This window comes from Triplophysa rosa, linkage group LG13, assembly GCF_024868665.1.
Source record: "Triplophysa rosa linkage group LG13, Trosa_1v2, whole genome shotgun sequence".
Classification (NCBI taxonomy): Eukaryota; Metazoa; Chordata; class Actinopteri; order Cypriniformes; family Nemacheilidae; genus Triplophysa; species Triplophysa rosa.
Genome location: NC_079902.1, coordinates 21,110,658 through 21,134,444, shown reverse-complemented (window position 1 = coordinate 21,134,444; position 23,787 = coordinate 21,110,658). Strand labels below are relative to the sequence as shown.

General features: G+C 38.7%; 4 protein-coding genes across 9 annotated transcripts; 2 read left to right on the top strand and 2 right to left on the bottom strand.

The window, feature by feature from the left end:
• Positions 1–29: 29 nt before the first annotated feature.
• On the bottom strand, positions 30–3,490 carry nme5 (NME/NM23 family member 5). The gene is made up of 5 exons (XM_057349771.1): positions 3,123–3,490; positions 2,570–2,775; positions 2,185–2,285; positions 1,959–2,077; positions 30–724 (listed from the first exon to the last, which is right to left on the bottom strand). The coding sequence occupies exons 1-5, from the start codon at positions 3,267–3,269 to the stop codon at positions 641–643; spliced, it is 657 nt and encodes a 218-aa protein (XP_057205754.1). The 5' UTR covers positions 3,270–3,490; the 3' UTR covers positions 30–640.
• A 90-nt stretch (positions 3,491–3,580) lies between these two features.
• rack1 (receptor for activated C kinase 1) lies at positions 3,581–15,961 on the bottom strand. Of its 6 annotated transcripts, none has more exons than XM_057349766.1 (8): positions 15,739–15,961; positions 15,281–15,452; positions 14,875–15,022; positions 5,079–5,174; positions 4,658–4,768; positions 4,318–4,458; positions 3,942–4,052; positions 3,581–3,693 (listed from the first exon to the last, which is right to left on the bottom strand). In XM_057349766.1, the coding sequence occupies exons 1-8, from the start codon at positions 15,845–15,847 to the stop codon at positions 3,628–3,630; spliced, it is 954 nt and encodes a 317-aa protein (XP_057205749.1). In that variant the 5' UTR covers positions 15,848–15,961; the 3' UTR covers positions 3,581–3,627. The 6 variants fall into 6 exon arrangements, with proteins under 6 accessions (XP_057205749.1, XP_057205753.1, XP_057205752.1 ...); XM_057349770.1 differs by having other exon boundaries at positions 15,688–15,803; XM_057349769.1 differs by lacking the exon at positions 15,739–15,961 and adding an exon at positions 15,560–15,681.
• On the top strand, positions 7,075–13,616 carry LOC130563941 (dual specificity protein kinase CLK4-like). The gene is made up of 13 exons (XM_057349760.1): positions 7,075–7,209; positions 7,584–7,741; positions 10,221–10,461; positions 11,029–11,119; positions 11,405–11,471; positions 11,591–11,707; positions 11,864–12,030; positions 12,132–12,226; positions 12,308–12,437; positions 12,527–12,609; positions 12,725–12,804; positions 12,903–12,993; positions 13,092–13,616. The coding sequence occupies exons 2-13, from the start codon at positions 7,584–7,586 to the stop codon at positions 13,233–13,235; spliced, it is 1,464 nt and encodes a 487-aa protein (XP_057205743.1). The 5' UTR covers positions 7,075–7,209; the 3' UTR covers positions 13,236–13,616.
• Positions 15,962–16,651: 690 nt separating the features above from the next.
• On the top strand, positions 16,652–23,193 carry LOC130564076 (dual specificity protein kinase CLK4-like). Its single transcript, XM_057349962.1, has 13 exons — positions 16,652–16,786; positions 17,161–17,318; positions 19,798–20,038; positions 20,606–20,696; positions 20,982–21,048; positions 21,168–21,284; positions 21,441–21,607; positions 21,709–21,803; positions 21,885–22,014; positions 22,104–22,186; positions 22,302–22,381; positions 22,480–22,570; positions 22,669–23,193. Exons 2-13 carry the CDS (start codon positions 17,161–17,163, stop codon positions 22,810–22,812), a joined length of 1,464 nt encoding a protein of 487 aa, XP_057205945.1. The 5' UTR covers positions 16,652–16,786; the 3' UTR covers positions 22,813–23,193.
• The last annotated feature ends 594 nt before the right edge of the window (positions 23,194–23,787 follow it).

The window sequence follows — 23,787 nt, the reverse complement described above, 5'->3', positions numbered from 1 at the left end:
CACGCCACAGAAATCCTCCCCCAAACGCGATTCTTCTGATGAACCTTCGTGTTGAGTGGGGGAAGAACTCTTTGTTCCTGTTTGGTTTACAAACAAGTTGTGAACAAAATGTTTTGATGTTTTATGTTTTAAAAGCCGCCGGACAGAGGAGAAAATGTAAGAAACAGACGTTTGTGATTAGACTTAACACAATTAAAGATTGTTTGAATAGGTCGCAGCCGCAATATTGCATTATTTGAATTCTTACAATTTTGTTATTGAAAAAATGTAATCGTACCTTATGTAATTCGGTTCTTTATTTTACACATCAGTTGCGTGAAGTATATGTGTTTGTCGCAATCAGAGTGGTATAATAATGCAAAAATGTGATTTAATCTGAAGAATGAGATGTTGCTGGATGTTATGTAAGGGGCCTAGTACGGTTGTAGTAATCTTACAGTTATGTCTTATGTTTTAAAGGAACTCTAAATATAATGTTTGTATGAATGAAACAAATAGGTACAAACAAAAAGTGTTTATAAAATGAAGGTGGTTAAAAAACTTTAATTTTATAATGAAGTTTAGACAATATAAAAATGTGACCAAATTACAAAGACAGTAATACATGAAACACATGAATACAGTAAATCTTGTTGGTAAATCACGCTGCCTCCTTTATTTCTACTTCAACAGATATTTTGGGTTTATTAGGGTTATTTTCCATTAACCAGTCAGCAAGCCAGGTCTGTACAGTAGAAAAAGAATACAGTACAAAAAGCATTAGTAAATAGTATCTAAAGTCAAACAAAGAAAATGAGCATAACTGTTTGAAGAGCTTTAATATATTGCAATAGAGAATGTGAAGCTGTCACGCCGTGTTGAATGTTGGGTCCATCTTGGGAGGATCGCTGCTAGTGCGTTCAATGCAATGTTTTGTTTTTCTTGTTTGATTAGGAAGTATAACTAGGTCGGTCTTGCGGTGTTAAAAGCTGCAATAGCATTATGCAGAGTCGTTCAGGAAAAGCCCATGGTTCTTTCGATTTCTCCATATATCACACAAAACAAGTAACGATACATATCAAAACAAGAATAGCAGCGGAGTATGATCCTCCCAAGATGGCGGCGCATCTGCAACATTGACGTCAGCTTCACATTCTCTATAGAGTACCGCAGAGATGACGTATTTTTAGTAGGCCAACCGGAAATTAGTGCTGCACTGGTTCCCTCGACCGAAAGCCTATGCATTTTTTTGCATAAGCTTGGAAGATCGCAAAAAAAATCTGTAAAATATCTTTAGAAATGAACACAGAATTTGTTACTTTTGAAGCCTAAATACAATCGAAAGAAGTAATAAAAATCTAACATAAGGCTATAAACAGACACACTATGATCACTTGATATCAATGTCACCACCACCAAGCATCTGATAACTTTTTAAAACTCTCGTCATCTCTGCGGTACGATTAATTGTATTTTAACCGTGATAACAATTTATGCTCCCCACAATTAATGGAGCATAATCGTTGTGATATTAATGTTTCAAAAGCAAGCACAAAACTCCCAATAAGGTCAGAAAATCATCGCAAAGCTTGTATCTTTTAAACTGCCACTTTACGGAAATACAAAACACAACATTTTTTCACTGCATTTCTTCTATTTTAATACTTTTTTTGCAAAACCAACAGCAAAACATGAAGGGTGACCAATGATTTATAAACAAAAGAATAAGAAATAAAAAATGGAGTAGCAAGCTTTCATTCCAAAGGTCACAAAATGTAATTTTTTTGAGTGTTTAGATGATTGATTTCCTGCTTTGAAATATGGTATTGAAGAAGTTAAGTGGCAGCAGATTATAACATTGATTGGCTGTAAAGTATAAGCCTAATAAACATGCTGAAGTGAAAGAAAAAACTAAAGTTCTGAACTGACAAAATAATCATGTTTATTAATCGTGGCTTTTTTTGAAGAATTACACTTACAAAAGGATCCGCGGGTTTCTTCTTGCACAGCTCTGTCAGTCCATTGAGAAGTGTTGGGTTGACATACCGGTTTAGGTAGTCTTTTGCAGCCTCTCCCATAGGAATGGGTTCGATCACAGCTTAAATTAAAAAGTTAATTTGATCAGATTTATTATATGCATTTATTTCAAATCTATGGAAGAAAATCACAGATAATGTGGGGATGGACGGATTTAGTTCTACTCACAGTTGGGAAACATGAACCTGATTTCTCTCTCAGCAGCAGAGAAAGAGTCACTGCCATGCACAGCATTTCGAAGGTCACATGTGCCAAATCTCGCCCTCAGACTGATGATGACAGTCAACATGTTCATGTGCAGGCAGAAAAAAAAACTGTTACATGAACATGTATTGTATAGGAAAATGTTTTTTTTTTTTTTAAACCGGACAAGATTGTAAATGTTGAATGTAACCTAAATAACAGAATCAAGCTTTAGATTTAGGGGTGATTTTAGATAAATCATAAAAATGGTGTACTGTGTTTAAAATGTAACTTTTAACTTCTGTTTTTTCTATAAATCATTTGCATTGAGATTTAAAGGAATTTATCTGTATAAACTGTCTTTCATTACCAGTCAGGCTGTGTCTCTCTAGCTTTTATGCTGTTGACTGGTCCCATTATAGCTTTCCAGGTGGCAATAGCCTGATGCCTGGCCAGTGCTAAAGCAACAACTGATCCAGAGCTCATGAACACGGTCAAATGGGGAAAATACAGCTTGCCATAATGCTCCGCATAAAAGTCACTGCATTGCTCAGGACTCAGCTGAAGCTTTCTTTTCTGTTACACGAGAAACACAATTATTAAAAAAAGAAAAACACATATGAAGAACACAACTATATAGCAAAGTAAAAATCGTTTGCCTTGTTGCTATGCATCTAATATTAGTTGCCATTAGTCTGTCGATCAGTGCCAAGCATTGGCTTTAGACCCCGGCACAGTTGTGGCTTTAAAGATATCACACACAAATTGTTGAGGAATAATCCTTAATAAATGTCTTGATTTGTGTTAATGGAAAACATCAATTGGACACAAGTATCCTATAGGCTACATTTTAGCGTAAGTGCTGCTAAAGCTATAGTGCAAAGAATGACATTTACTGTATCTAGTTGCCTATTTACTTTTACCTGCAGAATTGTGAATCCAGATGTAAGAATGATGTCCTCGATTTCATCAGCTTTATGGACTGCATCTGGTTTGATTAAAGCCAAAGTTCTTTCCACGAAGATACGAGGTGCAGGCATCCGTTTCTGAGGACTATCGCTGTCCATCATGTTTTAACGGCTGGACTAGGCAGCCACAAATGCTTTTCTCAAACGAGTTTTTAAGTTAATTAATAAGTAATAATACTTATTAGAAAAGACTAAAACGGTTCTGTTTAAAGTAAAAAAAATGTCTTACAAATCGAGCTTGTAGCCCGTGCAGGTTCCTGTTGGCCTGGTTGCTAGGATACCATTAATGAAAAAGCCTGTAGACGTCGGCGCCATCTTGTGGCTTCATGAGCAGTTGCAATTTTCTTTGAATCATTAGGCTTCACTTCAATTCCATTAGTTTGAAGCACTTTTTATTAACCACAAAAGCCGTATTTCTGTCTTTTTAAAATATTTTATTCAGACATTAAAAAAAAAGCTTCTATCGGGTTCCAATGGTCACTTGCCACACTCGGATCAGGTTGTCAGTGTAGCCGGCAAAGAGAGTCTGTGATTAAAACAAAAAGATGCAGAAATCATTAATAAGCACTGCTTTGAATCCTAAATTGATGTAAAACGCATCTTGCTCTCCCCCTCATATTTGCAGGACTGTCATCATGAGATTTCAGATGATAAAGTGATTGGGTATAATCAACGGGGGCTTTCTGGTCCATCCAGCAATTACGGGTAACCAAAATGTTTCAAGATGAAATCTATTTGAAGAGTAAAGCTCATTGAAGGTGGAAGGTAACCTACCTGTCCATCAGCTGACCAGGCCAGAGATGTGCACTGAGGTGGCTCAGCCTTGCTGTTGGTGGTGATAATGTCCTGCCTCAATTCATCGACAATGATCTTGCCCTCCAGATCCTGTTGAGGGAATACAGTCAGCTCGGCTCCGACAGTACAATTATGTGTGACGGTTTAGATGTCAAGTTCTCAGAAACAGCCTCTTTTATCATCATAGGGCTGTACAGAAGGCATTTGAGTTTCGTCACTGAATCTTGTGCCTTAATCTTATTCATGTTACATGTGGGATACACATACTGTACATGTGTAGCATATACAACATTCTGTAGGCATACATATTAGTCTTTCTATCTCTCACCTTGAATGTTAATGTATGTAAGCTTACCCAGATTTTGATGCTGGGTCCGGTGGCAGCACAGAGCCAGTAGCGGTTGGGGCTGAAGCAAAGGGCATTAATGACATCACCACCATCTAGTGTGTAGAGGTGCTTGCCCTCATTCAGGTCCCACAGCATGGCCTGCCCATCCTATATGGTAGGTACAACAACAAACATCACAGTTAGAAAAGCTTAATAAATACACACATCTTAATGCCTTAGATGTCAAATATTTCAAGGAACAATGCGATCAGAAACAGCCTCTTTATCATCACATAGATACAGATGGCATTAAAAGTTTCATCATCTCTTTAACAACGACCTTGTCACGTCAGAATTATTACCCTACCTTTCCACCAGAAGCGCACAGAGATCCATCAGGAGACACGGTCACCGTGTTTAGGTATCCAGTGTGGCCAATGTGGTTGGTCTTCAGTTTGCAGTTTGCTAGATTCCATACCTAAAACAAAACAAACATGAGTCAAACTCAAGACAAAAGAACTCAAACGATTCATGACTCTATCCTTTACCCATCATAATTGCAGGACTTGTCATCAGAGCCCAGGAGCTCAGAACAACGTGTGATATTTCATAATCACTGGGTAAAGTTATTACATCATACTAAACAGAGCAAAACAGGATCTAGTAAGAGGCAAGTGTGCACCGTTCCTGTAGCAGTTGGTATAATACTGATTAAACGCATTCCTGGCATTATCACAATAGAAAGAAATTGTTTGCTAACACATTATTTACATGTTTACAAATCCCACCTTGACCATTTTGTCCCAGCCGCAGGACACAATGATGGGGTTGCTGCTGTTTGGGGAGAAGCGCACACAGGACACCCATTCAGTGTGGCTGTCATCCTGTAGAAATGAGTCAGAAGTCAAATACAAGAAGCTTCAGAATGGCAAACTATTCTAGATGTGAATTGCAAGGTCTTGTTTACAATCTTTCCAATAGTTCCCCATAGGGACTATGGCGCTCTACCTGGATGGTGTACTTGCAGACTCCCAGGGTGTTCCACAGCTTGATGGTCTTGTCTCTGGATCCAGACACAATCTGACGGTTGTCAGCAGAGAAAGCCACGCTCAGAACATCTTTGGTGTGTCCGACGAAACGGCGGGTTGTAGTGCCACTGAGAGACAAATATGAATAGATTCACCAACAGGTTCAGGTGCGGAACCATCGTTTTGGAGCCTTTTACATACAGAAGCACGTTCACTGGGTCAAAAGATGGAGTTAAAGTTCAGAAACAGCCTCTTTATCATCACAGCGATACAGATTGCATTTAAGTTTCATCACTACTTCGACCACTATGCATGTAATTTCACATGTTTTAGTTACGCTGTGAACTGTGCATCCTAAAAGCACAAACATCACCCCTGAAACTCACGTTGTCAGATCCCACAGGCGGAGGGTGCCGTCCCAGGAGCCAGACAGTGCAAACTGACCATCAGATGAGATGACAACGTCACTCACGAAGTGAGAATGACCCTTCAGAGCACGCTGGGGGATGCCATAGTTGGTCTCATCACGGGTCAGCTTCCACATGATGACGGTCTTGTCTGCAAAGTGGACAACATACGATTTTTATTTCTGACATGTAAGCTCTTAGTTACAGACAATAAACATATGCAGTATTGTAATATTTTGACAGTTGATATCGTTTTACCTCTATATGACACGTGATACACACCACTGGCTGTACTTCAACAGTACGCTTCATTGCTTACTACTGTAACCCGGCCCATATACTATAAATCATGCACGCTTTTCATTTTACTGTCTAATATAACGTACTCGTGTATCCGGATGCTCGTGGGGTTCCAGCGCGGCTCTACGGACACTTACCCCGGGACGCGGACAAAATCATGTCGGGAAACTGGGGTGTGGTGGCAATTTGGGTGACCCATCCGCTATGACCCTTCAGGGTACCCCTTACTGTCATCTGCTCGGTCATTTTGGTACACCAAAGAATCACCTATAAAGGTGGATGGAGTTGGATTTAACCGGAGGGCCGAGTCTTCCCTATCTCTCTCACAGCGGCAAGAAGAAAAGGAAGTAGCATACCGGAAACAAAACTCTTGAGTGCCATATGTCTTCTTCTTAAACCGATATGGATGATTCGAACAGCATATTGCCATCTACTGGCAGTATGATTTTATTACAAGTCAACCATTATGAAAGAGCGTCTGTTGGCAAGTTTGCTTACCCGCGCAGTACATTTTGTTTGTTCCCATTTTTGCTTACAGAGCACAGAAGACAGACTGACATATACCAAACATAAAATAAAGTAAATAATAACAAGTGGGGCTCGTTACAAAGTATTGTCTTCAAATGATACAGTACAGTTAGACCAAAAGCAAAAAATGATGCATAAAATCTAGCTTATTACAATATGAAAAGAAGACAACTTTACAGACTTCAAACTTTAGTTTGCAGATATACACACGGTTTACTAACACATACATACAAACACATACATAAATAAATATACGGGAAATACTTTAAAAACTATTGACTTAGGAAAGTCGTTTATTTTCAAGAGCTTTTTTAATCACATTCTGCTAGGGTAATGTATATACATCTGTAGTAGTATTTTTAACTGTATAATATTTCAAAATAATAAAATTACATGTAACATCTCGCGTATAATGTATATAGTTTGTAAGGTGCTTCCTGTTTACAGCAAAAAGATCAACTGCACGGGAGCGCGCTTCACAAGTGGGGCTGGCTTGGACGACGTCACGTACAATTTCTCGAACGTTCTGATGCGAGTCGACGCCATTTTACCTCTGTTAATGATACAAAAGAAAGCAGAAATATTTGCACTACATTGAGAGGCTTTATCGACACGAAATAAACGTCTCTTTTTGAGCATTTCTCAAGACTTTCAAGGTAATATATACATTATTTGTTAACTGACGTAACTACGCCGTGTGGTGATTTGTGTGACGTTTATTTTTAGCACGCGACAGCTTTAACGTCAATGTTACCTCACGACAAAAGATGAAAGAACAAAAGAAACTTTTGTTACTCGATATCAAATTAAACGCCAAATAAACGCAATGTAGTATCTAAACGAATCAGATTTGCTGTTAATTTTACTAAATTAAAACCTATTATGTTAACGCCTTAGATTAAGCACGAGGTGTTAAGAAGCACGAGCACCGATTCGCTGCGTTCGTACATCTCACATGTATATGTTTTTTTTACTAAGTTACATTGAGCGTGTTTAATGTAACAGTAACCTGTGTCTGTGTGTTTATCAGATGAAACGGTCGAAGAGAATGCGCTCTCCGTGGCTCACCGAGGTGGGCTTGGAGGAGAGAGTGGAGAACAGAAAGAGACATAAAAGAGACTCGCACAGCAGCGAGAGAGAAAACAAACACAGAAAGCAGCACCGCCATCATTGCAGGAACAGCGAAGGGTGAGAAACAAACACGTCATATCTCACAAGTGAATCAAGTCTTCTTTTATTAAAAATAAACACCTTTATAGTATAGAATCATTGCTGTGGACGTGTGTGTTCTTTGACCATTGAACTAGTGATGGGTCGTTCATGAACGATTCGTTCATTTTGTGTTGACCGCGCATGTGCAACATTGTACCAGAAACAGTAATGAAGTTCGTCTCTCGAGTCATCGGGTCCGAGTCCTTTCGTTCTTTTATACCGGAAAGAGAAATGATTAGTTCGTCTCTCGAGTCATCGGGTCCGAGCCCTTTTGTTCTTTTGTCAAATGGTAGCTCCGCAGGCAAACCTGCAGCCTGTACCGGAGTCTTCGAGTCCGAGTCTTTAACATTACGTGACCACTTCCCGGATCATCAGTCAAATGAATGATGTACGTGTTATATGTTGTATTATAGGAAGAAATATTATAAAATGATCAAAAGATATGTGCAATAAACATCTTCTCTAAAACGTACCGTTCTGTTCTTTTTTCTGTCAGTATATTCATAAATGTTTCTTGTGGATTTCTGCATGTGTTTTTAATTCATCTTAATAACTAACTATTTGCATAAGAACTTTGCTGGCAAAATATAAACATAAGCAACACTAGTAAAGTCAGTGTTTATGTCTAATGCATACGTATATTACACAAGTGATCTCTTATTAAATAATTGCACATTTAAATGATTTCAATAGCCTATTATTATATACTTTGCAAACTGCACGAGACGTTTTAGTAAAAAACACAAGTGATCTCTTATTAAATAATTGCACATTTAAATGATTTCAATAGCCTATTATTATATACTTTGCAAACTGCATGAGACTTTTTAGTAAAAAACAACAACCTGTAAACCTTATTGCATACCTGAGTGATCCAAAATTGTTAATGTTGTTAATAAATTGTTAATAAATACATAACTTTACAGAAATGCTGTTAGGAAATAATTAAATAACTGTTTCTCATAACTTGTCCCTAACTACAATATAAGTTATTTCTTATTATATATCTGATCAAAACTAGCATAAATAAACGTTATGGGGTAATTTGGCTATTAACATGCAACATTAATTTAACTCTGCTCAGATGAACGAAATGACTCGAAAAGATTCGTTCATTTTGCTGAACGAGATTCAAACATCCGAATCGCAAAAATGACTCGAACTTCCCATTACTACATTGAACCTATAGAGGGTTTTTACAACGCTTCATCAATCCGGAAATCGGCCATGTTGGAGTTTTTGAACGTAAACACTTCTGAGCCTAATCCAAATCGCAGATTTTGCTGGAGAAAAATGATTCTTTAGAAATAACTGAAAATAAAGCTCTTTAATGCAACTCGATCACACCCGAGAATCGCTATAACCATATGCTGTGACATCACGTACGGTATAATGAATTATTTTCTTCTCTGAACTTAACTCACGCGTCAGAAGTATTTAACGTTGTATGAAGTTTAACGTGAAACTGTTCTACATGGATGTAGACGCACACACATTCTTGGGTAAAGAATCACTGTAACACAGTTAAGAGGCACACGGTTTTATTAAGTAACTAAGATGCGATTTAGTTTAAAGGAACCAGACTGTCAGCGTCTGTATGTGTGTGATTAAATGATGTTTTTTTTTACAATAAAAAACTGCCCAAATTTTTCTTTGAGGATAAGGTTTAGGGGTAGGACTTGATTGGCGAACAAAATAAGTAGTTCTCTACGTTGGTATGAGAAATATATGGAAATCGGGTCGTCAGTCCTTATGTTTATGTGATGTTACAGTAAATGGCCATAGTGATTATATTGGGTGTGATGATCTACTTGCATTAAAGAGCTTTATTTTTACAGTTATTTCTTAAGAAGAATCTTTTTTTTTCTCCAGCAAAATCTGCGATTTCCATTAGGTTCAATAGCAGTGTTTACGTTCAATGCCTCAAGTTCTTTTTTTAAGTTCCTTTTGTTTGTTTTTTATTTGGATGTCTTGTTATAAGTGTTTATGTTATGTTTGTTGTAGTGTCAATAAAAAAATAAAAAACCTTTGTAGAGAGTGTTGCCTAAAACAGGTCTTTCAAGTTCACTGTTTCCTTAATATAACGTAAGGGAATTAAAGTCTAATTTGTGAGATTTGTCGTTTTTAATATTATTCTGTGTTCATTATTTTCCTTTAAAGTCAACGTAAAATGTAAATATTATTGAACACCCTTAATGCATAAATTTATTTTTATTTTTAAATGATTCTTTTCTCCATGCTATTTGAAAGAAAATAAATTCCTTCTTTGAAATATTATATAAAAGTTGTTTTGTAAACAAATTCACAATGTCCCAACCTACCTGTTTCCATTGAGTATAGTTTGTTTTACTCCGAAATGTGCAACTGAGGTAAACACTGTTCCATGTTGACAGTAAATGTTTTTCACCCTCGTGTAGCCAACATATTGTATTTACAACGGCTCATTGCATCATAGGCATTACCTGGAGACCAGGAGCTCAAATCAAAAGCTGGAGGTAAAAGAGGTCAGAGATGTGTACAGAGACCATGATGAGGACAGCCGTTCTGCCTGTAAGGACCGACACCGGGAGAGATCCAAAGTCAGGGGCCGGGAGAGAGACAGGGACTGGCACCATTACAGCAAATCCTCTGGAAACAGCCGGCGGAGCAGTCAGCACAGGCGCGGACACCATCGTTCACGTCGTCACTCTGACTCGGTATGAGCAATGTCCTTGTCTCTCGTTGCCACGGCAACTGTCAACCTTTTCTGTCTCTTTCCTTTTCGTTATATGCCCTGTTGGAGTTCCTCATGCCCAGTGTGAAAGAATGACAGCAAAAATGTTGGATGAAATAATGACATTAATATTAAGATATGTTTGTGAAGGGGTATACATTTAGTCTGAAAGAGCAGGAAAACAGCTTGTAAAATGTTTTAAGGCATCTCAATCATGGAGGTGGAGTTTAACTCTATATGTTGTTTAATGATAATTGTTGTAACTGTCTACTTAATGGTTTGAGAAAGTATCTCATCTGAAAATATGTTGCCATTGTTTTTCTTCTGTAACACACACGATGTGGTGGGCCCTGTGTGTATCTCGCGGGCTGAATTTGCGTTGGCTTCTCCCTATGGCCGGGCCTGGCTGCTGCGGGTATCTGAACGGGCCGAATCACTTCCCCCTCTTCCGTTCTACCCTCGCTGAATGAATGAATGCCGTGTTCTGGTCCCCCCCCGATTCTCATGGGTTTTTGATGGTGGTGATGATGATGGTGATCCGAAACCCCAGAGGAACCATCGCAGGAAAAGATCCAGGAGTGTTGAGGATGATGAGGAGGGTCACCTGATCTATCACAGTGGAGACATGCTAAGAGAAAGATGTATAGAATACACACTTTTCTGTATCTTTATTTCTTTCACTGCTTATTTTGTGTTCTGGGGTCAAACTTTACACGAGAAGTATAGTTCTAGGCTAATTTTTGGGTCCCGATAAATGCAGTTGACAGCACTTAAATTTATCCTGATGTGTGCAGCATAGCATTTGTCTCTTTTGTTTATCATTTATGCATTGATTTTTCTATTTTCATAGATTCAGAGCGAATCTGATAGGGCTGTTGTCAGTACGTCAATTTTACATCTCTAACAGTCTGTCTTTAAACCCGTAGATGAGATTGTGTGCACCCTCGGAGAGGGAGCGTTCGGCAAAGTGGTGGAGTGCATTGATCATTCAAAGTAAGTTTAAGATGAACTTGAAATAAGCAGACAGTGTTATGCCTTATGTGTTTTGCTTGATCACACATCCATTTGAAGGGACGTTTGTGTGTTAATGACATTAATGTCTGCTATTACAGCGGAGGTGCTCGTATAGCTCTGAAAATCATCAAAAGCATTGAGCGCTATCGTGAGGCAGCTCTGTCTGAGGTTGAGGTGCTGGAACAGATTAACTCAATCGACTGTGACAGACGATAGTAAGTACATCTGAAAACACACAGAAATAAGATAGATGGGTCACGAAATATAAACCCGGATTGTGTATCACACCTAGCTTGACATTTACAGCCTCTTGGGTGCGGAGAAATCCGGACAACATTACCAATGGAGTATTTAATAATTGTTTTTTCCAGTGCCTGTGTGCGGATGTTGGACTGGTTTGATCACCACGGGCATGTGTGCATCGCCTTTGAGCTGCTGGGCTTGAGCACATATGATTTTCTGAAGGAAAACAACTTTCAGCCCTTCTCGATCAGCCACATCAGACACATGGCCTACCAGATCATCAGAGCGGTCAGATGTGAGTCATGGATCTCCTCGGTTGTCCTGTTGTGGAAGAAACAAATTACGCAGTGTTTTGTTTATAATCTTTTGCTTATGCTTATCTCATTTTTGTTTCAGTTCTTCACAAGAATAAATTGACGCACACTGACCTGAAACCAGAGAACATCCTCTTTGTCAATTCAGAGTATAACATCAAGTACAATTCAAAAATGGTGAGGAGAGTTGTTGGCTTAATTCAAGGTTTCTTTGTCACGTGTCACAATTTTTAAATATTGGTGTGGTTTGATTTGCAGAGGAGGGATGAGAGAACGCTGAAGAATCCTCATGTGAAAGTCGTCGATTTTGGAAATGCAACTTACGAGCACGAGCACCACACATCTGTTGTGTCCACACGGCATTACAGAGCCCCAGAGGTTATTCTGGGTAAGCAGCTGTAGATGTGACATTCTGAGGCACATTGAAAGCACACTTTCAATGATTGTGTTGTGTAATGGAGTTGTCTGTTCCAACAGATTTGGGCTGGAGTAATTCATGTGACGTGTGGAGTGTGGGGTGTATTCTTATTGAGTATTATCTCGGATCAACTCTATTCCAGGTCATTGTCTTTTTCAATATAAAGGATAAATTAATTCAAGCACAAAGGAGTATGTAATACATGTGTACACAAATCACTTGTTGACATGTTTTGGTTTGTGCTTTTGAAATTTCAGACACATGACAGTAAAGAACATCTAGCTATGATGGAGCGGGTGCTAGGCCCCTTACCAACCCACATGCTGCAGAAAACAAGGTAATATTCACTGCTGGCAGAAGATGCCAAGATTACTTTAAACTTTGATTCCTGCCACATGTAAGCTAAGACAAACTGTCATATTGTTCATTCTGCAGGAAGCACAGATATGTTCATCACGACAAATTGGATTGGGACATTCACAGCTCCTCGGGCCGTCATGTCAGAAAACAGTGCAAGCCCCTGAGAGTGAGTTTTCATCATTATAGTCATCGTTTCACAACTTTCCCAAAGAGATCCTTAAGGCTTTATCTAAACAAAATGTTTATTCAAACTTCTTTCCTAAGCAATACATGGCCTCCTGCAGCTCCGATCATGAGCAGCTGTTCAATCTCATCGAGAAGATGCTGGAATACGACGTCACAAAGCGGATCACGCTAAGCGAAGCCCTCAAGCATCCGTTTCTTGACTGTTTGAGAAAGAGCAAGTAGCAGCGCTGGGTCTCTCCTCTGCAGTAGTTCCTCTCTGAGAGAGGCCGTTTCAGTCGACTGCATCAGTCCTCTATTCAGATGATAAGCTGCTCTTCTCATTGGTCATATTTATTGTGCTTCTTTTTCTGTTGAGTGTATGGGACCTGTTGCTCTCCAGTGATTTGACATTTCTGTTGTAAGTTCATTACATGACAGACTCAGACGTGTAACTATAGGGGGTGAGCTTTGGGTTTTTGAGAGTCATGTTTATTGTGTAGAATCGAATGTGTCAGATGTAATCATGTCATAGATTTATTAGTTTTCTTAATATTGACATTTGTAGTGATATTTGTATGTATTCTTCGTTTTTCATGATCTTAAATAAAACTGTGTTGCCTATTACTTTAAAGTGTCATGTCCTAATTCAAACCAATAGGGGGCGGTAGATCACTACTCTGGTACCTTGCGTGAAATTTTGCTTCTAGTCAAGACATTTTCGTGGGCTTTGATTAAGTAATTGGACCAGTGCTGTTAGTGACTAGTTAATGGGCTGTTTGTAGGAAATGACAACATTTTACAAGCCTTGGTTCTACTCCAGTCTGGTGCTGAAGGAGATTAACGCAGTGTTTTTTCAATTAGTGCATTTGCTTTAAGATGTAAACACATTTTGTTTTGGTTTGCTTGTTACTTTTCTGGTTTAATTGTCGTATAATAAAAAAATGCACTGTCAATATCACGTGCACTGTTTGATGATTGATCTTGAGTACAAGGTAGCATGACCACCACCCAACAAACCAAATGTGAAACTGTGATTATAATCACTAAATGAAAACGGCTTATAAAAATATATTGTTATTTAATACATGCCAGCCACAACACAATTAAGGCATAGATCAAATATTATATAACAAAACTATTTTAATGGCGATTTCAATTTAAGGTTCACGGTCTCTTTAAATTTTCAGCACAGATCAGACGCGGAGTTTTCATGTTGTACACTTTGAAGATCTTCTCAAAAAGAGAAAACTAAAGGAATAAAGAACAAACAAATAATGAAAAAGAGTTTCTCTTTTAAAATGTATTCTTGTTAAATAATGCGTTTCATGATTCGTAAATCATTTTTATTTTAATACGCTAACCACAACCTACAGGCTAAACACAGTTTCAAAGCCACACCGTTTACGATGTTTTAGTGACTTTTTATTCGGCAAGTTGACATGAGAGGATCGCCACCCGATCTAATGACAGACATCGCAGCCTCTTGATGACTGAAATCACTGCCTTCTTCTCATACATTGGGTAAAAGTCAGGCTTTAAAAAATTGTTGCGTTTGTATGAGCTCGTTTGACACTGGTGTGCACCGGGTTGCTGCTTTTGACACAGCGCTGTTAAATAAACAATGGNGGTGATTGGTGGAAAGGGAGCAAAAAGCAGAGGAGGAGTCAGAAGATACGAGCGACGTCACATACTTTATAAATAGGGGTGTATTTGAATATTTTGGTTGTTGGCTTGTGGTGGAGGGAGTGGTGATTTACTGGCAACCCAAAGCTTTGTTACTCCTTTTTACATCTGATAATAAAACTTCTGCTTAATTTTGAAGAACGTCTCAGTACAAATTTTTGAACATGCAGGACTGCCTTTAAAGTCCAACACGCTCTACCTGGATGGTGTACTTGCAGACTCCCAGGGTGTTCCACAGCTTGATGGTCTTGTCTCTGGATCCAGACACAATCTGACGGTTGTCAGCAGAGAAAGCCACGCTCAGAACATCTTTGGTGTGTCCGACGAAACGGCGGGTTGTAGTGCCACTGAGAGACAAATATGAATAGATTCACCAACAGGTTCAGGTGCGGAACCATCGTTTTGGAGCCTTTTACATACAGAAGCACGTTCACTGGGTCAAAAGATGGAGTTAAAGTTCAGAAACAGCCTCTTTATCATCACAGCGATACAGATTGCATTTAAGTTTCATCACTACTTCGACCACTATGCATGTAATTTCACATGTTTTAGTTACGCTGTGAACTGTGCATCCTAAAAGCACAAACATCACCCCTGAAACTCACGTTGTCAGATCCCACAGGCGGAGGGTGCCGTCCCAGGAGCCAGACAGTGCAAACTGACCATCAGATGAGATGACAACGTCACTCACGAAGTGAGAATGACCCTTCAGAGCACGCTGGGGGATGCCATAGTTGGTCTCATCACGGGTCAGCTTCCACATGATGACGGTCTTGTCTGCAAAGTGGACAACATACGATTTTTATTTCTGACATGTAAGCTCTTAGTTACAGACAATAAACATATGCAGTATTGTAATATTTTGACAGTTGATATCGTTTTACCTCTATATGACACGTGATACACACCACTGGCTGTACTTCAACAGTACGCTTCATTGCTTACTACTGTAACCCGGCCCATATACTATAAATCATGCACGCTTTTCATTTTACTGTCTAATATAACGTACTCGTGTATCCGGATGCTCGTGGGGTTCCAGCGCGGCTCTACGGACACTTACCCCGGGACGCGGACAAAATCATGTCGGGAAACTGGGGTGTGGTGGCAATTTGGGTGACCCATCCGCTATGACCCTTCAGGGTACCCCTTACTGTCATCTGCTCGGTCATTTTGGTACACCAAAGAATCACCTATAAAGGTGGATGGAGTTGGATTTAACCGGAGGGCCGAGTCTTCCCTATCTCTCTCACAGCGGCAAGAAGAAAAGGAAGTAGCATACCGGAAACAAAACTCTTGAGTGCCATATGTCTTCTTCTTAAACCGATATGGATGATTCGAACAGCATATTGCCATCTACTGGCAGTATGATTTTATTACAAGTCAACCATTATGAAAGAGCGTCTGTTGGCAAGTTTGCTTACCCGCGCAGTACATTTTGTTTGTTCCCATTTTTGCTTACAGAGCACAGAAGACAGACTGACATATACCAAACATAAAATAAAGTAAATAATAACAAGTGGGGCTCGTTACAAAGTATTGTCTTCAAATGATACAGTACAGTTAGACCAAAAGCAAAAAATGATGCATAAAATCTAGCTTATTACAATATGAAAAGAAGACAACTTTACAGACTTCAAACTTTAGTTTGCAGATATACACACGGTTTACTAACACATACATACAAACACATACATAAATAAATATACGGGAAATACTTTAAAAACTATTGACTTAGGAAACGTCGTTTATTTTCAAGAGCTTTTTTAATCACATTCTGCTAGGGTAATGTATATACATCTGTAGTAGTATTTTTAACTGTATAATATTTCAAAATAATAAAATTTCATGTAACATCTCGCGTATAATGTATATAGTTTGTAAGGTGCTTCCTGTTTACAGCAAAAAGATCAACTGCACGGGAGCGCGCTTCACAAGTGGGGCTGGCTTGGACGACGTCACGTACAATTTCTCGAACGTTCTGATGCGAGTCGACGCCATTTTACCTCTGTTAATGATACAAAAGAAAGCAGAAATATTTGCACTACATTGAGAGGCTTTATCGACACGAAATAAACGTCTCTTTTTGAGCATTTCTCAAGACTTTCAAGGTAATATATACATTATTTGTTAACTGACGTAACTACACCGTGTGGTGATTTGTGTGACGTTTATTTTTAGCACGCGACAGCTTTAACGTCAATGTTACCTCACGACAAAAGATGAAAGAACAAAAGAAACTTTTGTTACTCGATATCAAATTAAACGCCAAATAAACGCAATGTAGTATCTAAACGAATCAGATTTGCTGTTAATTTTACTAAATTAAAACCTATTATGTTAACGCCTTAGATTAAGCACGAGGTGTTAAGAAGCACGAGCACCGATTCGCTGCGTTCGTACATCTCTCATGTATATGTTTTTTTTACTAAGTTACATTGAGCGTGTTTAATGTAACAGTAACCTGTGTCTGTGTGTTTATCAGATGAAACGGTCGAAGAGAATGCGCTCTCCGTGGCTCACCGAGGTGGGCTTGGAGGAGAGAGTGGAGAACAGAAAGAGACATAAAAGAGACTCGCACAGCAGCGAGAGAGAAAACAAACACAGAAAGCAGCACCGCCATCATTGCAGGAACAGCGAAGGGTGAGAAACAAACACGTCATATCTCACAAGTGAATCAAGTCTTCTTTTATTAAAAATAAACACCTTTATAGTATAGAATCATTGCTGTGGACGTGTGTGTTCTTTGACCATTGAACTAGTGATGGGTCGTTCATGAACGATTCGTTCATTTTGTGTTGACCGCGCATGTGCAACATTGTACCAGAAACAGTAATGAAGTTCGTCTCTCGAGTCATCGGGTCCGAGTCCTTTCGTTCTTTTATACCGGAAAGAGAAATGATTAGTTCGTCTCTCGAGTCATCGGGTCCGAGCCCTTTTGTTCTTTTGTCAAATGGTAGCTCCGCAGGCAAACCTGCAGCCTGTACCGGAGTCTTCGAGTCCGAGTCTTTAACATTACGTGACCACTTCCCGGATCATCAGTCAAATGCATGATGTACGTGTTATATGTTGTATTATAGGAAGAAATATTATAAAATGATCAAAAGATATGTGCAATAAACATCTTCTCTAAAACGTACCGTTCTGTTCTTTTTTCTGTCAGTATATTCATAAATGTTTCTTGTGGATTTCTGCATGTGTTTTTAATTCATCTTAATAACTAACTATTTGCATAAGAACTTTGCTGGCAAAATATAAACATAAGCAACACTAGTAAAGTCAGTGTTTATGTCTAATGCATACGTATATTACACAAGTGATCTCTTATTAAATAATTGCACATTTAAATGATTTCAATAGCCTATTATTATATACTTTGCAAACTGCACGAGACGTTTTAGTAAAAAACACAAGTGATCTCTTATTAAATAATTGCACATTTAAATGATTTCAATAGCTTATTATTATATACTTTGCAAACTGCATGAGACTTTTTAGTAAAAAACAACAACCTGTAAACCTTATTGCATACCTGAGTGATCCAAAATTGTTAATGTTGTTAATAAATTGTTAATAAATACATAACTTTACAGAAATGCTGTTAGGAAATAATTAAATAACTGTTTCTCATAACTTGTCCCTAACTACAATATAAGTTATTTCTTATTATATATCTGATCAAAACTAGCATAAATAAACGTTATGGGGTAATTTGGCTATTAACATGCAACATTAATTTAACTCTGCTCAGATGAACGAAATGACTCGAAAAGATTCGTTCATTTTGCTGAACGAGATTCAAACATCCGAATCGCAAAAATGACTCGAACTTCCCATTACTACATTGAACCTATAGAGGGTTTTTACAACGCTTCATCAATCCGGAATTCGGCCATGTTGGAGTTTTTGAACGTAAACACTTCTGAGCCTAATCCAAATCGCAGATTTTGCTGGAGAAAAATGATTCTTTAGAAATAACTGAAAATAAAGCTCTTTAATGCAACTCGATCACACCCGAGAATCGCTATATCCATATGCTGTGTCATCACGTTCGGTATAATGAATTATTTTCTTCTCTGAACTTAACTCACGCGTCAGAAGTATTTAACGTTGTATGAAGTTTAACGTGAAACTGTTCTACATGGATGTAGACGCACACACATTCTTGGGTAAAGAATCACTGTAACACAGTTAAGAGGCACACGGTTTTATTAAGTAACTCAGATGCGATTTAGTTTAAAGGAACCAGACTGTCAGCGTCTGTATGTGTGTGATTAAATGATGTTTTTTTTTTCAATAAAAAACTGCCCAAATTTTTCTTTGAGGATAAGGTTTAGGGGTAGGACTTGATTGGCGAACAAAATAAGTAGTTCTCTACGTTGGTATGAGAAATATATGGAAATCGGGTCGTCAGTCCTTATGTTTATGTGATGTTACAGTAAATGGCCATAGTGATTATATTGGGTGTGATGATCTACTTGCATTAAAGAGCTTTATTTTTACAGTTATTTCTTAAGAAGAATCTTTTTTTTTCTCCAGCAAAATCTGCGATTTCCATTAGGTTCAATAGCAGTGTTTACGTTCAATGCCTCAAGTTCTTTTTTTAAGTTCCTTTTGTTTGTTTTTTATTTGGATGTCTTGTTATAAGTGTTTATGTTATGTTTGTTGTAGTGTCAATAAAAAAATAAAAAACCTTTGTAGAGAGTGTTGCCTAAAACAGGTCTTTCAAGTTCACTGTTTCCTTAATATAACGTAAGGGAATTAAAGTCTAATTTGTGAGATTTGTCGTTTTTAATATTATTCTGTGTTCATTATTTTCCTTTAAAGTCAACGTAAAATGTAAATATTATTGAACACCCTTAATGCATAAATTTATTTTTATTTTTAAATGATTCTTTTCTCCATGCTATTTGAAAGAAAATTAATTCCTTCTTTGAAATATTATATAAAAGTTGTTTTGTAAACAAATTCACAATGTCCCAACCTACCTGTTTCCATTGAGTATAGTTTGTTTTACTCCGAAATGTGCAACTGAGGTAAACACTGTTCCATGTTGACAGTAAATGTTTTTCACCCTCGTGTAGCCAACATATTGTATTTACAACGGCTCATTGCATCATAGGCATTACCTGGAGACCAGGAGCTCAAATCAAAAGCTGGAGGTAAAAGAGGTCAGAGATGTGTACAGAGACCATGATGAGGACAGCCGTTCTGCCTGTAAGGACCGACACCGGGAGAGATCCAAAGTCAGGGGCCGGGAGAGAGACAGGGACTGGCACCATTACAGCAAATCCTCTGGAAACAGCCGGCGGAGCAGTCAGCACAGGCGCGGACTCCATCGTTCACGTCGTCACTCTGACTCGGTATGAGCAATGTCCTTGTCTCTCGTTGCCACGGCAACTGTCAACCTTTTCTGTCTCTTTCCTTTTCGTTATATGCCCTGTTGGAGTTCCTCATGCCCAGTGTGAAAGAATGACAGCAAAAATGTTGGATGAAATAATGACATTAATATTAAGATATGTTTGTGAAGGGGTATACATTTAGTCTGAAAGAGCAGGAAAACAGCTTGTAAAATGTTTTAAGGCATCTCAATCATGGAGGTGGAGTTTAACTCTATATGTTGTTTAATGATAATTGTTGTAACTGTCTACTTAATGGTTTGAGAAAGTATCTCATCTGAAAATATGTTGCCATTGTTTTTCTTCTGTAACACACACGATGTGGTGGGCCCTGTGTGTATCTCGCGGGCTGAATTTGCGTTGGCTTCTCCCTATGGCCGGGCCTGGCTGCTGCGGGTATCTGAACGGGCCGAATCACTTCCCCCTCTTCCGTTCTACCCTCGCTGAATGAATGAATGCCGTGTTCTGGTCCCCCCCCGATTCTCATGGGTTTTTGATGGTGGTGATGATGATGGTGATCCGAAACCCCAGAGGAACCATCGCAGGAAAAGATCCAGGAGTGTTGAGGATGATGAGGAGGGTCACCTGATCTATCACAGTGGAGACATGCTAAGAGAAAGATGTATAGAATACACACTTTTCTGTATCTTTATTTCTTTCACTGCTTATTTTGTGTTCTGGGGTCAAACTTTACACGAGAAGTATAGTTCTAGGCTAATTTTTGGGTCCCGATAAATGCAGTTGACAGCACTTAAATTTATCCTGATGTGTGCAGCATAGCATTTGTCTCTTTTGTTTATCATTTATGCATTGATTTTTCTATTTTCATAGATTCAGAGCGAATCTGATAGGGCTGTTGTCAGTACGTCAATTTTACATCTCTAACAGTCTGTCTTTAAACCCGTAGATGAGATTGTGTGCACCCTCGGAGAGGGAGCGTTCGGCAAAGTGGTGGAGTGCATTGATCATTCAAAGTAAGTTTAAGATGAACTTGAAATAAGCAGACAGTGTTATGCCTTATGTGTTTTGCTTGATCACACATCCATTTGAAGGGACGTTTGTGTGTTAATGACATTAATGTCTGCTATTACAGCGGAGGTGCTCGTATAGCTCTGAAAATCATCAAAAGCATTGAGCGCTATCGTGAGGCAGCTCTGTCTGAGGTTGAGGTGCTGGAACAGATTAACTCAATCGACTGTGACAGACGATAGTAAGTACATCTGAAAACACACAGAAATAAGATAGATGGGTCACGAAATATAAACCCGGATTGTGTATCACACCTAGCTTGACATTTACAGCCTCTTGGGTGCGGAGAAATCCGGACAACATTACCAATGGAGTATTTAATAATTGTTTTTTCCAGTGCCTGTGTGCGGATGTTGGACTGGTTTGATCACCACGGGCATGTGTGCATCGCCTTTGAGCTGCTGGGCTTGAGCACATATGATTTTCTGAAGGAAAACAACTTTCAGCCCTTCTCGATCAGCCACATCAGACACATGGCCTACCAGATCATCAGAGCGGTCAGATGTGAGTCATGGATCTCCTCGGTTGTCCTGTTGTGGAAGAAACAAATTACGCAGTGTTTTGTTTATAATCTTTTGCTTATGCTTATCTCATTTTTGTTTCAGTTCTTCACAAGAATAAATTGACGCACACTGACCTGAAACCAGAGAACATCCTCTTTGTCAATTCAGAGTATAACATCAAGTACAATTCAAAAATGGTGAGGAGAGTTGTTGGCTTAATTCAAGGTTTCTTTGTCACGTGTCACAATTTTTAAATATTGGTGTGGTTTGATTTGCAGAGGAGGGATGAGAGAACGCTGAAGAATCCTCATGTGAAAGTCGTCGATTTTGGAAATGCAACTTACGAGCACGAGCACCACACATCTGTTGTGTCCACACGGCATTACAGAGCCCCAGAGGTTATTCTGGGTAAGCAGCTGTAGATGTGACATTCTGAGGCACATTGAAAGCACACTTTCAATGATTGTGTTGTGTAATGGAGTTGTCTGTTCCAACAGATTTGGGCTGGAGTAATTCATGTGACGTGTGGAGTGTGGGGTGTATTCTTATTGAGTATTATCTCGGATCAACTCTATTCCAGGTCATTGTCTTTTTCAATATAAAGGATAAATTAATTCAAGCACAAAGGAGTATGTAATACATGTGTACACAAATCACTTGTTGACATGTTTTGGTTTGTGCTTTTGAAATTTCAGACACATGACAGTAAAGAACATCTAGCTATGATGGAGCGGGTGCTAGGCCCCTTACCAACCCACATGCTGCAGAAAACAAGGTAATATTCACTGCTGGCAGAAGATGCCAAGATTACTTTAAACTTTGATTCCTGCCACATGTAAGCTAAGACAAACTGTCATATTGTTCATTCTGCAGGAAGCACAGATATGTTCATCACGACAAATTGGATTGGGACATTCACAGCTCCTCGGGCCGTCATGTCAGAAAACAGTGCAAGCCCCTGAGAGTGAGTTTTCATCATTATAGTCATCGTTTCACAACTTTCCCAAAGAGATCCTTAAGGCTTTATCTAAACAAAATGTTTATTCAAACTTCTTTCCTAAGCAATACATGGCCTCCTGCAGCTCCGATCATGAGCAGCTGTTCAATCTCATCGAGAAGATGCTGGAATACGACGTCACAAAGCGGATCACGCTAAGCGAAGCCCTCAAGCATCCGTTTCTTGACTGTTTGAGAAAGAGCAAGTAGCAGCGCTGGGTCTCTCCTCTGCTGTAGTTCCTCTCTGAGAGAGGCCGTTTCAGTCGACTGCATCAGTCCTCTATTCAGATGATAAGCTGCTCTTCTCATTGGTCATATTTATTGTGCTTCTTTTTCTGTTGAGTGTATGGGACCTGTTGCTCTCCAGTGATTTGACATTTCTGTTGTAAGTTCATTACATGACAGACTCAGACGTGTAACTATAGGGGGTGAGCTTTGGGTTTTTGAGAGTCATGTTTATTGTGTAGAATCGAATGTGTCAGATGTAATCATGTCATAGATTTATTAGTTTTCTTAATATTGACATTTGTAGTGATATTTGTATGTATTCTTCGTTTTTCATGATCTTAAATAAAACTGTGTTGCCTATTACTTTAAAGTGTCATGTCCTAATTCAAACCAATAGGGGGCGGTAGATCACTACTCTGGTACCTTGCGTGAAATTTTGCTTCTAGTCAAGACATTTTCGTGGGCTTTGATTAAGTAATTGGACCAGTGCTGTTAGTGACTAGTTAATGGGCTGTTTGTAGGAAATGACAACATTTTACAAGCCTTGGTTCTACTCCAGTCTGGTGCTGAAGGAGATTAACGCAGTGTTTTTTCAATTAGTGCATTTGCTTTAAGATGTAAACACATTTTGTTTTGGTTTGCTTGTTACTTTTCTGGTTTAATTGTCGTATAATAAAAAAATGCACTGTCAATATCACGTGCACTGTTTGATGATTGATCTTGAGTACTAGGTAGCATGACCACCACCCAACAAACCAAATGTGAAACTGTGATTATAATCACTAAATGAAAACGGCTTATAAAAATATTTTGTTATTTACTACATGCCAGCCACAACACAATTAAGGCATAGATCAAATATTATATAACAAAACTATTTTAATGGCGATTTCAATTTAAGGTTCACGGTCTCTTTAAATTTTCAGCACAGATCAGACGCGGAGTTTTCATGTTGTA